Here is a 15,533-nt window from a genome sequence, read left to right as displayed (position 1 = left end):
TGAATAGTGGTGAAATGACTGAATGGAAAAGAGGAATTTTCTTGCAGCCATCGGTGAAGGACAAAAGTAGAAATTAAGTACAGACAACCAGGCATAGCTGACCTCATTCCATAAAACAGAAACTTGGATTTGTAGAGATGGGTCCTTACTTTCACTTTGAGACAAAAATAGTTGAGATAGATGACTGCTCTCTGCTGTTTCCCTCACCCTCAGTGATAAAATGGCTGTAATACATCCAATCTGTGATGGGTTTATACACTTTTAACAATCAGCAGATTCTATTATGGGAATGGTAGATGAAAACCTGTTGTGGGAATGACAGATTCTAAAACATAAACCAGGGTCTTTTGGTCTTAATTGGATTAATGAGTGTTTGTTATCATAAAATCCCTAATCTATGTTTGCCATTTTGGGTCTGCAGGTTGGCACAACCCAACACGACCCATATATATTGTTTATATATATATATATATATATATATATATATATAGGTCTTAATTGGATTAATGAGTGTTTGTTATCATAAAATCCCTAATCTATGTTTGCCATTTTGGGTCTGCAGGTTGGCACAACCCAACACGACCCATATATATTGTTTATATATATATATATATATATATATATATATATATATATATATATATATATATATATATATATATATCCATATATATAATATTATATATTTTATATAAATATAATATATTATATAATTATATAATTATATAATTATATATATATATATCAATTTTTTTAAATAAATAGCTTTGGCCTGGTCCATGGCCCAAGGCTTGGCCCACGGGCCTGCCCGGCCCACGGTACGGCATGGGCCTGCACGGGCTTGGGCTGTGGGACAGGCTGGGCCGACCCCCCAAGTTATCCCAGGGGAGGACAGCATGGCACAACCCGCACTTTATGTGGACCCAGCATGGCACATTTTACACCTCTAACCCTTATATTATTATTTTGATTAACAAAAAAAATGAATGAGAATGAAATTTGTAACCAAACATGTTACAAATTTTACTCTCATTCTTGCCGTAAAAAAATTCATTTTTTGGGAAAAAAACGTTTAGTTCGTAGCAATATTTTCTCATTCTTCCCATTTTTACTCATTTTTTCCATCTTGGAATTTCATCTTGGGTAAGAATGAGAAAGAATGAGAATTGAACCAAACATGGCTTCAGTTACTAGCAGTCTTTCAGTTAATATGGATAATCCAGTTCCAAAATAAATTGGATAAAAGATTAAATCAAATTGTGAATCATATTATAAATGTTAAGAACATTTATCTTCTTTAGAAAAATTTCCACAAATTATGCATATAGAAGTGATTTTACTCCCTTTAATCCATATCTAACTTATATGTGCTCAATACAGTGGATTTTACCATGTACACTTTAAACTTGAGATGATATAATAAAATTTGACATGAAAGTCAACTAACCTACGTACATTGGCTATTTAACCTACACATGATTGAAAAAGAACTTGCTTGGGTTTCTAAATAGGTCTTAAGTAACCTATCTTATTTTAACAAAGGTTTAAAGTTGTCAATCACAGCCTCAGGTTTCTTTAATGTTCTGTAAGAAAGAAGAGAACAGCGAGAAGAGAGAGAGAGAGAGAGAGAGAGAGAGAGAGAGAGAGAGGGGGGGCAAATAAGAGGGAAGAGGGAAGAAGAGAAGAGAAGGTTGGGAGAAAAACAGTTTGTGGGTATCAATGGGAGACATCTGCCCCTAATTGGACAGCAGCAATAAAAACAAAAGAACCAAAAAAACAATGATAATAAACAAGACCAGGCCCATACTAGGGCCATATGAACACTTTGAATCACTTATTTCTGCACTCCCCCTCAAGCTGAGCATAGATGTCAATCACACCCGGCTTGCCAAGTGTCTACTGTAGTGAGGTCATAGGAAGTCTTTTAGTGAAGATATCTGCCCATTGCTATCTGTCTTGACAAAAGGAATACAGACATCGCCTGAAACTACCTTCTCCCTAAGAAAGTGTCAGTTAACCTCTATACGCTTAGTTCTGTCATGTTGGACTGGGTTACCTCTTATGTATAATGTTGATGCCAGCCTTCTTATTACCATACAACAACAAGGGCACCTGGACAGGAATGTCCAACTCCTCCAACAAGGATTGTGGCCACAAAACCTCTGACAGACCATGAGCTATCTGCTAGGTCGAATTTGAGTAACTCATTCAAGTGCATTCCTAGAAATGTAAACATCCTGGATGATGCATTAGAGCTAGACCAGTTAAAGAGTTCTTGGATTGGGGAAAGCAGGGCCACAAATTGCTTTGTAGTTTTTAATGTGGTATATTGATAATTCTGATATGTACTAGGCAAGCCATGCTGGCTTTGTACCTATTGGCCTGATACTCTTTGTGTAGTTTTTTTTATATTAATGAAATACTGTTATTTATCAAAAGAAAAACATAAACCTGAATGCTTTAATGATGAAGATGATGATGATGATTATAACAATAACAAAAACAACAACAACAACAACAACAATATAGCTATAATAATAAATCAGCATTAGTATTATTAACAAAACCAAGTTATGTGAGAAGAAAAAATGAACAAAAAAATGAGGAAGAGGATGCATAGAGGTTCTAAGTACTACTTAAACAAAACAGAAAAAGAAAATCTTATATGTTAAGATTTATGAAAGCAAAGGAAAGCAAATACTTGACATTCTTAAGAAGATAAACAACCACTACCTGCAGGTCTTTTCTGTGAAACCTCTGTCCTTGTAATGTAAATTCTTGCTCCAATAAGTCATTTTTTGGATTATAATCAGCTCTGCATACCAAAAAACAGTCCCACATCACTAAAAAGAATTTATGAGCATGGTTTAATATATATATATATATATATATATATAATTCCTAATATTTCTATGACATATTTCCACTTCCACTTCCACAGGTAATGACATGAAATAATATTGGAAAATATCTGAACATATTCCTTAGTACATTAGAACCTTTATATTGTACTTCTCACAAAGTTTTACTTTGTCAGTTACTTTTTTTTTTTTTTTGTGATAAGTACGACCGTCAATTACATTCAATGTAAGTCTTTCAATTAACATGGAGATAGATATTATTGAAATAATTTCTTGGATAGGATCAAGAATGAAGTCATCCATCGGAACCTAAGAGCAGCTCTAATAGGTGATAAAATGAGAGAGAGTAGACTAAGATGGTTCGGTCACATACATAGAAGACCACCAACAGCTCCAGTTAGAAGTGATTTGTTACAAGTGGAAGGGGATAGAAGAACTAGGGGTAGACCAAAAAGGACATCAGTAGAAGTAGTAAGAAATGATTTAAGCACTAAAAATTTTAACAGTGAATATGGCTTCAAATAGAACAGATTGGCAAACCAGAATTCGTGTAACCAACCCCATATAGTTGGCATAAGGCATGGATGATGATGATTCTATCATCTTCAAGTCCAGTATTTTTTTCAAGTTTATTACTATAGATGACTCTTTCTTTCTTATTTACTTCTATAAAATATTTTTAATTATAACTAATTAATAAAATGCAGCTAATGTTTTAATGCTTTTAAACTCTTATAAAAAGGATAAACGATATAATACCCTAGGAAGCATATTTATATGTAAATCATAACCTTGTTATAATAAACAAAGCATAATAAATTACTATTTATAACTAAAATATCAACAGCATTTATTCTATAACAATCCAGGTACAATTCCCATTGGACAGCCTCTTGCCATACAGCTTTTTCTTTTGCATATTAATGAAAGGTTATACTTTACCTTGTCTCAAAAAAACATGTATTATAAAATAATTCTTAAACCCTTAAATTGATAAAGTGGAGGAAGAGACCATCTTGAAATGGTGCAACCATTTTTATCACTCTTAAAAGAGTACGTCCTTTTACAATTTCAAAAGTATTAATAGATTTTTTTTTTTTTGAGAAAAAGGGTAACTTTATTCTAAAGAGACAAAGAGTATATGAGAAGATGTACAAGCAGAGGCTAAACGTTCTAAGAGTTACACAGGAAGAGAGCTAAAATTTTAACAATATATACACAAAATTTCCAATATTTCCAAGATATTTCCTATTTTAAGTAGTCAACATTTCCATTAGAAATTTAGAACTGACACTTTAAACCTTGTTTATAAGGGAAGATGTTGAAAGAAAACACTCTGCTATAAATCATAATGGTAAGAAAAATTGAATCATTTCCAAGTTTAATATCCATATGATAATCCTCATGTCTATAATAGAAATGTACCATTTTTTATCAGTAATGGGAATTTCATTAAGAAAATTAAATTGAGAAACAGTACAGAAACTGAGTAGCCTCGGCTACCCCACTAGTATTTAAACTTTGCCACCTATCAACTTTTGATTTTCAGCCTTACAACTGAGCCCAAAAACAATGTTCCCTTTAACCCCTTGAGAACAGAATTGGCCTAGCAGCAACTATCATCTCATTCTAGTCAATCTCTGATTCCTCTATGCAAAAGTAATTGAAGAAAAATAACCTGCAAAAGTAGTTCTTGAGGTTCCAACGAGGTTCTCAAAATAGTTTGATCATGAAGAACTTGGTCATATAGTATAGGCCATATCACCAGAAGTCAAAAAGTCAGTTTATCAAATGGCATGTACAGCTTCAGTGCTAACTAGTAAGACCTCTCAATGGATATAAATCATTGGATATCAACCATCAAGCTAAAAAACCTTCAATGTTGGAAAATAAAAACCTATTCAGGGACCTCATCTAACTCAAAGAACCATCATTGAACCTAAAAGCTTAAACTGTTGAGGCCCCTAAATAGGTTTTTATTCTCTAACATGCCCCTTCACGAGAAAGCCCATCAGGCTTGAACCATGGGCAAGCATAGGTCCACCCATATCTTGTGCTGAAACTTAATTCATTATAATAGGGGCAGTGAGGATAATTGAACACTAGAGCACTTAGTCAAACAGGCTTTGCTACCATCTTAAGGAAACCATTGAACCTAAAAAATTAAGTGTTAGGTGAGGTCCCTGAATACATTTTTTTTCTCTAACATTCAGCATCCATCTTCAGGCCCTTCAAATATTATGATGTGCAAATTTTAGCTAATAATGCAATAGGCCAATGGAAATTCTGAATTGGTCTGACTTATAAGCATGCAACTAACTCTGAGCCACAAAACCAAGGGGCTTTGGATCATTTATTTATTTATTTATTTATATACTATTTGAATTATCAAGTTTTCAACTCTAGCTACCTTGAAAAACTCACTCCAAATTCCAAATAGGTAGGCAGGTCAAATAAAACCAGGATTACCGTTGCATCCTTTGAGGCAACATTTTAAGAGGTTTAGAAGTCCCACCCTGAACTGAATATTAAGAAAGCTCCCAAGTTAAATTACTAAATGTTCAGACTTGCAGAAACCACGAATGCCCAGTAGAAATAACAAATAAACAACATAAAAATCCATCTAATTCTAGTATCCAATTCCACCTTCCTAAAAGGGACACATATTCCTTGAGTTTTGTTGATTAAACGCACACATACATGAAAACTCAATTGGAAAAGGTACAGAAATGAAAAAGAGATCCAAATTCAGCTACCCGCATCAGAAACCTAAAATAGAAACTGCGATGAGAAATAAGAAAACGAACTAGAAAGTCGGTTTCCGCAAAACAAAATATTAGAAATTTAGAATTTTCCAATCACCTAAGAAACCATATCAAAATTTCACTCCAAAAAGCATTAAAACAAATAAGAAATTAAAAAAAAAAAGACTAAATGATGCACACGGTTTAAATTTCAACATCTGTAATCTAAGCCCTCCAAAGAAAATACCACTGAAACCTTCCAAGTTTACATAATATCTCAATATTACCAATTAAACAACGAAAATTAAAGCAAATACGGTTAAAGTTCACCTTCATGGTACCTACTAAACCAAAAAGGAAATAATCTAAAACAAACAACGAGGCCCATAAACAAGCTATATCAAAATCATGTAGAGACAAAACACACTACCAGAAAGGTTCACTAAGTGTAGCAAAAAAACGAGAAAATTCAAGGTTGAGCAGTTACCTCGGAGGGCGAATGATGAAGTTGACAAGCTGTTCCATCGATTAAGATAAGAAAATCAGAAAGTTTTTTCTATTTGCAGTTCAGAACCTCAGATTCATAGCTTTGTTTGAATTCCAAAAGAGAAAGAGAAAGAGAAAGAGAGAAAAAAAAACAATCGAACCCCTCGATGGACGATGATTTCTTAAAAGAATAAGAAGAGAACTCGTCTTCGGCTTTGTTCCCCCATCTGAAGAAAAAGCTTCTTTTTCTTGTCAAACAACTAAACGAAACAGCCTTCTTTCTCTCTCTCTCTCTCTCTCTGTACTTACACACGCGGGTGACCTCGGGCAACGGGCTTCGCACGTGTCTCTTCGCTTCCGGGAACGAAGACCTCTGTGGGTTCCACCAATCATTACAATATTTTAAGATGCTTCGTAAGTTCGTAGATACATTCCCTACAGTGCGAATCCTCTACGCAAGCCGAGGACATCTGGCCCTGACATGGTGTGTCGTGATTGGCCCTCTATTACGAGTAGAACTGCAGAGCTTCGAACTCTGTTCCCCCATGCCGTCTACCGTTTACGTTCCACTTGTCCAAACGGATCTTTGAATAGAATCGGATTCAGATAGATTGAAATTTGATTCCTTTATATATTTGGATTCGCATCGAATCTTACACGTCGGATTTATATCGGATTCGCATTGCAAAGGGATATTGTAGATATTGAATTGTATTAACAAATTAATTTAAAAAGCGCATTTCAAACAAAATTAATTTAAATGATAATCAAAATATTATATATCATTAATAAAATAAATTAAAAATTTTTTATACTGTATATTAATGAAAAAGGGCATCATACTACGGCTTTGACCAATCAAAATCCCAGTGAATTTTGATAAATATCACCTTATTGGTTATCACTTATGTTATCCATTGATTAGTTATAACTTTTTCCAATATCATAATTTCTATTTTATAAAAACACAATATTTAAAACATTTTACTAATAATTTTATACTATATAAAGTGAATATTTACGTTGGGATGCATAGATATATAGTTAATATTTACATGCACACATACATATCACGTGATTTTACACAAAAGAATATAAATTTTAAGGCTCAGTTTGAAAGGAATATAAAAATACAAATATGTAGAATGCAAATGCATACAAAATAATAAAAAATACAAGGTTTTGCACTTTGTACATTTGTATTTGTACTCCTTCCAAACTAAGCTTAAGGTTGTATTTGGTTGCAACACAAATATATTTGCACTGATGTAAAACTATAACATTGCAAATGATTTGAGTGTAAATCTGACTTATTTTTTGTTTCAAATTTTAACTTGCTTTGTTTGAATATTGCAGTACAAAATAAGTAAATTAAGATGTGAAACAAATAAAGTAAAACCCAAAACAAAATTAAATGATAATTTGCATTTTTTTTCATTTGCACTCCCATACATTTGTATTAAAACAAAAAAAAAATTGCACAGCAACCAAACGCAACCTAAATGTATAATCATATATAATTAAGTAAAATTGAATTCAAACAAACAAATAGGTTCCATCTGAAAATAATTCAAACAAATAAGTACGGTTCAAGAAAAATAATTGTATTTGTATTTTTTCTCTTTCCAAACGGAGCTGAATGAAAAACATCAGCTTCGTGGATAGCAGCCAATAAACCGGTCGACCCGTCCACGGACCACGGACTGGCTCAATCACAGGCCGAGATTTTCATTGTTAATTTCTATAGTTACCGCTTACCAGTGTCTAGTTATTATTCTCTCATTATCAAATCAAAATATTATTTATTAAATATTCATTTGCTAAATTAGCCCCTGTTTGACCCCGAATCTCACTGTCCTTGACCCCAGGCCCGGGCAAGAACAATCCTACAGGCTACATCCAATCCTCTAATGAGAATGTTTCACGTACAACCTGTAAAAAAAGGACCTCACCAATTGCAGTGGACCTGGTACCGTTCCTGCTGGTAAAGTTACACGTTCTCAGATTCCTTTGACGAACCCGTTACCCGATCTACAAGTGGGAGCCACTTGCAGTGCCTCCACGTGGCAATTTGATAATTCGATAATTCAACCAATCCGTTATATATAAAAAAAAATGCATGTAGTAAAAAAGCGCGCCTCATACCGACTTTAGAGACAGTTACAGCATCTCCTGTCCGTACATCGAGAATTTCTCCCATACTTGTATTTATGGGGAATATGTCATTAGATGAGATGTTGTATTTATGGGGAAGATGTTATTAGATGAGATGTGGCTGTTGTGTTGAGCCGCGCGTTGTGTTGAGCAGATCCCAATTCGTTGGGGGTAGATCTTTTAGCCATCGACATTGTCCCAGAATGTCTAATGTGCCTTTCCTCTGTTTGGTGCTAGTCACCCTCGTTGGACAAAGTGAACATGCTTATATTATTTGACACTTGTTCCATGATTCATGCAATGACTCGTGCAGTCATGCTTGGTCCCTATATCGTTTGTTTTGGTTCAACGGTTCAACCAGCTGGCAGTAGCGGGTCTGATTTAAGGGCCGTTTGGTAATGGTATGGGTAAAGCTGAATTTAATAATCCATTGTTTTTCTGTGGGTAAAATAATTAAATAAAAGAAAAGTATTCAATATCGTCTCACTCTTTGCTTTCATCCATTAAGGATCTCACTTTTCCTTTCTTTTTTTTAGCTGTTTTTCTCATCATGTCCTCTTTAATGATGTTGTAAGTGTGCATGCGCTTTGCACGTGACAATTTTAAATGATGATAATGGTAATAACAATGGCATCATGGGTTGATCCATCTGACTTGTATGGTTGAATATTGTTGAATTGCTTACTTGCCACATGAACAAAAGAAGATTTCGTTTTTGGGTCATTGTTTTTAAAAATGAGTTTTATATTATTAAAATTTTTGGATATAGATCTAATTGATATAGTTTATTTATGAGAAAAAAAATACCTTAAATAGAGAGAAAACAAGATCTAATATCGGATACCTTAAATAAAGAGAAAACAACATCTAATATCCCATATGAAGGTGGAAATGACACCATTTTTTTAAAATATTAAAAGAAATGCACATTGTATTTTAAGAAAATTAGGAAGCTTGACAACAATTTTCTTTTGTCACTTGTTTACAACTCTCAACCTCTCACTAAACCTACTCATATTATACCTTAAAAGGTTGGACTTCTTAATGAATGTTGTATATTAGAGAGCCCTCTGGTTGTAGAACTATAAATGAATTACATTCAAATTGGATTGAGAAAAATCCAAATCCAATCCAATTATTGAAAGCTTGCATCCAAATCTGATGCGCTATTGAAAACTTGTATTTCAATCCAATATGAAATCCAATCGGATTTGGTTTTAATTCAACTTTGAATTCATTTATAAAATAAAATAAAAAACGTTAATTATTTTTCAACTTTTATACATAATAAATTAATATAAATATAACATATTGAATTCATTATATATATTCATATATAATATAATTTATAAAAAATAGATTTTTATTATTTTGAATATAATTTATATAAATTTTATATATTAAAACCAATAAATATTACAATATAATCATATGGGCAAATTTTCTCAATTTACCCCTGAGGTTTAGGAAATTGGCTAACTATAGCCCTACTATTTTAGTGTTGTCTAAAAGTACTCATATTGTTTCTAACAATTGCCGACATCATTAAATCGTAATAAAATATCAAATTTACCCTGCAATGTTTCTCAAATTTTCAAAATAAAACCCAACTACTAAAAAAACTTTTTCAGCCACCATCAGGCATGTAAACATATTGAATTTGAATTGAATCAAGCTATATCTGAACTCGAAACCAATTATAATGAACAATATTCGAATTCGATTCGATATCCGACATATATCAAATATTTCAATTCGAATTCAAATTCGACCGCTTACTTGACTTTTCAAATATGAATCCGACTATATTCAAATCCGATTCAACTAACTATTTTACAATAGACAAATTTTGAAATTTAACTAATTCTAAACTTCTAATTTTCCTCTAATACATGATTCTAGTTTTCTTGTTTATTTATAATTAAACCCCACAAAATTTGGTAAAAGGGATATTATATAGTTTTCTTCTCATTTGAGAATCAATAAACCAATAAACCATTTAGGAACAATATTATCTAGATCATAACTAGAAACCAATAAACATTTAAGCTGAAAAATCTGGCTCATAACCAAAAACCAATAAATCATTATCTAAATCACTGTCAGAAATAACTAATCTATTCTTTCTCATTAGAATAGGAAAATGAATAAACCAATTCCTAAATTTGTAATCTATTTTATCTCATTTAAGCTGAAAAGTCTAGCTCATAACCAAAAACCAATAAATCATTATCTAAACCACTATCAAATTTCAAAATCTTTATTTTATTCTATCTCATTAGAATAGGAAAATGAATAAACCAATTGGTAAATTTGTAACCTATTCTATCTCATTTAAGCTAAAAAGTCTAGCTCATAACCAGAAACCAATAAACCAATAAATCATTATCTAAATCACTGTCATAAATTTGTAATCTATTTTATCTCATTAGAAATTTAGAATAGGAAAATAAGCTGAAAAATCTAGATCATAAACCAATAAACCAATAAACGTTCAATCTCACAATCTGTAATCTATGAAAACCAATTTACTGTGAGAAAAGAGGCAAGGGATTGAGATGGAGATCATGGGTTCCCGACAGTGGGCCAAGTGTGAGTGTGTGACGACGGCAGTCGTAGGTTCTCGGTGGTGCGAATGCGATGGCAATGAGCAGTGTTGGCCAGTGATGCTGAACTATTGCAGCACAATGGTCGATAATGCTTGACAGTTGAGGGCCTTGAGCAGCAACGATGGAGACAGTAGTGGCTGGTGATAGGTGCTCGACTACAGCGCTATCAATGATGGTGGTTTCTCGGGCGATGGCGATACTAAGTCAGTGAGTCGGGACTCGAAATATGAGACTGAGAGATAGAGGAAAGATGAGAGACGATTGACGAGAGAGTATAGGCGGAGTAGCAGAGGATGAGGGGCGATGATCGATGATGGTGGTTGCTTGGGTGGTGTTCGACGACGGCGAAGGGAGGGACAGAGGGTTAGGGTTTGAAACTTGAAAGATGGAGAGTGGAGACTAGAGAGAGGTAAGGTTCAAAAGTTGAAACTTGGATTTCGAATGTTCTCACTTCTCATTTCTCATTTTCTCAATGAAATTATTTTTTATTTCCTTAACTTTTTTAATTATATATAATATATATATATATATATAATCATTTCGAATATTTATCGATCGGATCAATAAAATGGTATTCGAATTCGACCGAATATCTTATTCAAATTATCTGAATCCGATTCAATTATGTTAAATCTAAGATTCGAATTCAAATTTTCAAATACCGTTTACAGGCCTAACCACCATAGCTGCTGGGTATGCAGCATCCTATCGGAAATCCTCATTGGTTTTGTTGGTGGCCAGATTCCTAGTCCAGCTATGAGAAAGCTCGTGGGTGACATTTGTGCGCCACCAACATCACCCTTAATCACAGTAGACTACTGAACCTGTAATAAAGGAAACCTCCTACTAAAGTACTCATTTGTTGAATAAAAAACGAAAACTTGTGAAAAAGATGGCATTAGCAACACGGTGGATTCTTGAACCTGTGATAAAGGAAACCCTCCCACTACAATACTCCTCATTCTTCTTTAGAAAAGATGGCCTTCAATAAACTTATCTGGCGATAGATTCTTGAACCGAATTCAGGTTCAACTGAATATTAAAAGAGAAGCCCAATATTGAATCTAGACTCATATTTGAATAGGGTAGCCCAATATTGAATACTATGTTTTGTTTGTTCTGCTGTACAGCTATAACTAGATAAAATTAGGCAAAGGCAATGGGATCTTATTCCATCGTTGATTTTGGAATAAGATTCCATCTTCTTTGGCAATGTGATTTTGGATTTTGTGGCCTTTTATCTCTTCACCTATAATACTGTAAATTTCTTACCTGAAACTATATTAAATATGGAAGAAAACCAATTCAAAAAAACGATTCTTCTTCTACTCATTAATCTCAATGACCTCCAGTGGTTTGCAAGCTTATATCACTGAATTTTCAGATGATTGCTTGCCTTGCGGTACTGTCCATCTGTTTTAACGTGTCTATCTGTTCTCCTCCTTTAAGTGAGTCTTTTGGGTGAGGGCAAATGAAAGTAGTCACATGTGCCGGTTACAGATATTTCTAGGTTTTTAGGCAAGGTTTTTAAAACTGAATCGAACAATGAACTGGTCAGGGGTCCGGTTTCTGGCTCGGTCTGACCGTTCAAACCGAATAAATGGCCTGTTTTAATAAAAATAAAAAATTAAAATCATTGAACGGTTTGAATGGTTCGATCACCCGAGTCAGTACTGATCAAATCAATAGTTTTTTGGCAAAATAACGATTCTGAGATAAAAGGGTTTCTGGTTTTTTCAGTCCAACCATCCTGTCCGGTCCGATTTTTTGAAATTGAGATCGGACAATGCAAATAGGTCCCGTTCACATATCACATGTGACGAGTTCAAATCAGCACCCACCAGATTACCCCACAACGTCCCACAGAATATCCTCGCCGTATATTGTGAATATCTTTCGATTATGACATCATCATTTCTGATATTATCATCGGGAAATGTTCCCAATACATGGCTTGAATGTGCTGTGGGACGTTGTGATGAACAATCCTGTGTGTGTGTGGGGTGACACCATCTAAGAAGTGAACCCCTGTGGGGTCCAAAATTCACGTGACAAAGTATCCAAAAAAGAGAAATACTTTACATGGCATGGCCTAATAAAACGGGACAACGGTTTCTTTGCTTCTTGCCCCTCTTGGGTAAATGATGAAGGCCTAAGGTCCAAGGAGGACATGCACATCACATGATAGAGCAGAAGTTAGGGAACGCAACAAGCGCACAAACAGCTGGATAACCTACGGTTGCATTGGTCGGGTCTTGTCCTGGTAAAGGTAATCGGGTCCTAACCCGATAAGTAAATATGTTTCCAACCACACCCTACTGGGTATTGCGACTACCAGTCTTACTCAATAGGATCTAATCAATTATAATTGGGACACATAATGCAAATCCAGACCTTATATATTTGGGCGAGTTTAGCTTGGGTCTGTCAGATTTGTCGCTACCCATTGACAATAGGGGTGTAAATTGAGCTGAATTAGGTCAATCGTAACTAGAGATGAGTAAGAAAAATCGAAAATTATTGAAATTGAACCGAAAATATAATTCAGTTTTAAAAATAGGCCCATTGTTCGATTAACAGAACAATGAGCCCCCCTAACCCTAACACAAACTCAAATAGTTGAACCCCCAATTCAAGATGGGTTTGTTAGACCTGGGGTTGGTTTTGGTTGTTCAAATTTCTTTATTTCTTTTACCAGGTGTTCTTATTTCCTATCAAGGGTTGAGGTTAATTATGGCTGTATTTGGCTCGTGGACGTTTATTGAAAAATGCCACTATATCAATGCCACATATGTATCGGCATTTATTGCATATGAAACAATATAAGGCAACCTTTTTGTTATAAATGATAGTAAATTTAAATATTTTGATTTTTGTGCATGAAGAATTTGGGGAAAACGTCAAATTCTTGAAACTGGCCAATTCTGATTCCACAGCCCAACTCCACTAATACTACCGGTCTGCCATCCAATCCACATCGGTGCTTGTCACCGCCGATCGGGGACTGACAAAAATGGGTTCCAACCTCTATTAGTTCCGCCTTTCTTTATTCGCTTTTCTCTCTCTGTCGCTCTTCTGGTTCACTCTAGGCTGAATCTTGATCCTTCAGATTTCGATGCTCACTCTCTTGTCCACAAAGACTTGGGTGGTTTCAACGGTCAACCCTACTTACCATCACAAGAATTGTCTTGGAATAGCAGCAGCTCGATGGATTCCTTTCTCTTGCAATCGGTCGACTTATGGAACTCAGAGAGCTCTCTCTCCCCGACAATCACCTCGTTGACAAAAATTCCTTAAAAAACCATTGATTGCCGGAAATTGCAAATCCTAAACCTGCGAAACAACTGCTTTTCTAGCAGAATTCCATTAGAATTCTCCTCGCTCGTAAGCCTCTGATCCCTTGATCTATTTTCAAATAGCTTTTCGGGCGATCTGTCCAACATTAAAAGTAGTGGCTGTTGCTCCGTCGAGACCCAGGTTTTTATGTGAATAGCAGCGACAATAAGTTTTTTAATTTAGGGGTAGTAGCATATAAGGGCGACTTTTGGGGTTTAATATCAACAAAAATAATATATTTAAAAAAAATTCAAAAATGGATTAATTTTTAAAAAGTAATATCAATAAAAGGCAAAAGTATTGTTCATCATCTTCTTCTTGCCATTTATTCATCAGAGCCGCCGCTCACTGTCATCCGCCACCACCCGCCACCGCCGTCCGATTCCGCTCGTCGCCGCCTTCGCCCACCTCCACCTCCACTTCCGGCAACGTTGCTGGAAGTGGCCGAAGGCAGAGGTGGCGGTGGCGACGGCGCTAGTGGTTTCTCTGTCCAACGCCGCCACCTCTGCCTCTGGCAACGTTGCCAGAGATGGGTGGAGACAGAGGTGGCGGTGGCGGCGAACAGAGGAATGACCACCAGCATTGTCGTCGCCACCTCTGGCAACGTTGCCAGAGGAGGAAGTGGGCGGAGGCAGGCGGCAGACAGCAGTGGCGGGTGGTGGTGGAAGGTGGCTCTAATGAACAAATGGCGAGAAGAAGATGATGAAAAGTATTTTTGCCCTTTATTAATATTATTTTTAAAAAATTAACTCATTTTTGAATTTTTTTTAAATATATTACTTTTATTGATATTAAACCCCAAAAGTTGTCCTTATATGCTATTACCCCTTTAATTTACACCTTAAACAATCAAATATAATCAGTGTAAATTTTCAAAATCAATCGATTTATATTTTTTCATCGTATAAAATTTGAATTTATACCTCAAACAAATAAAATTTTAATAAATAATGATAAAAGCCTATTCGGACTTTTGTAGTTAGTCAACTTGTATGTGTCCTTTCTTTATCTAATTAATTAGATCATAGCCATTAGTGAGAAATTAATCAGCCCCACTTCTAAATGAAAATAATATTGATAACAATGAGTAATGCAAGTCTGACTTTGTAGTTTGTAAGCTCATGAGATCGTCAATTAGCATCTAGCATTGCCCTTTTTAAGTAGTTGATTAAATAATTGACATGATATCCTTTAATCTATGTTATGTTTAAGCCCTATTCATTGTGAACGTATGCAAATTATTTATATTTTATGTTTTAAAAATTGACTTGGAAATGGAATCGTTTTTCCTTTTTGGCTTTCGGCCATTGGTTCAATCATTTATTAGGTTGAATGGATCAAAA

At 34.7% G+C, this 15,533-nt stretch overlaps 1 protein-coding gene across 3 annotated transcripts in view; it reads right to left on the bottom strand.

Annotated features, from left to right (window-relative positions):
- LOC148861759 (uncharacterized) overlaps positions 1–6,373 on the bottom strand; it is a 55,268-nt gene extending 48,895 nt beyond the window's left edge. Inside the window, exons 1-2 of one of the 3 annotated variants that reach the window (XM_088985500.1) lie at positions 6,093–6,373; positions 2,734–2,815 (exon numbers count right to left, since the gene is read on the bottom strand). In XM_088985500.1, coding sequence (XP_088841626.1) covers positions 2,734–2,815; positions 6,093–6,130 — 120 coding nt within the window. In that variant the 5' untranslated portion in view covers positions 6,131–6,373. The remainder of the gene's footprint in view (positions 1–2,733; positions 2,816–6,092) is intronic. The other 2 variants (XM_088985503.1, XM_088985501.1) reach the window with 2 other exon arrangements.
- Between the last annotated feature and the right edge of the window lie 9,160 nt (positions 6,374–15,533).

Source organism: Nelumbo lutea, chromosome 4 (assembly GCF_056320005.1).
Source record: "Nelumbo lutea isolate HS-2025 chromosome 4, American lotus-T2T, whole genome shotgun sequence".
In the NCBI taxonomy this organism is placed as follows: Eukaryota; Viridiplantae; Streptophyta; class Magnoliopsida; order Proteales; family Nelumbonaceae; genus Nelumbo; species Nelumbo lutea.
The sequence above is the reverse complement of the archived record's forward strand: the minus strand, read 5'-3'. Positions and strand labels throughout refer to the sequence as shown.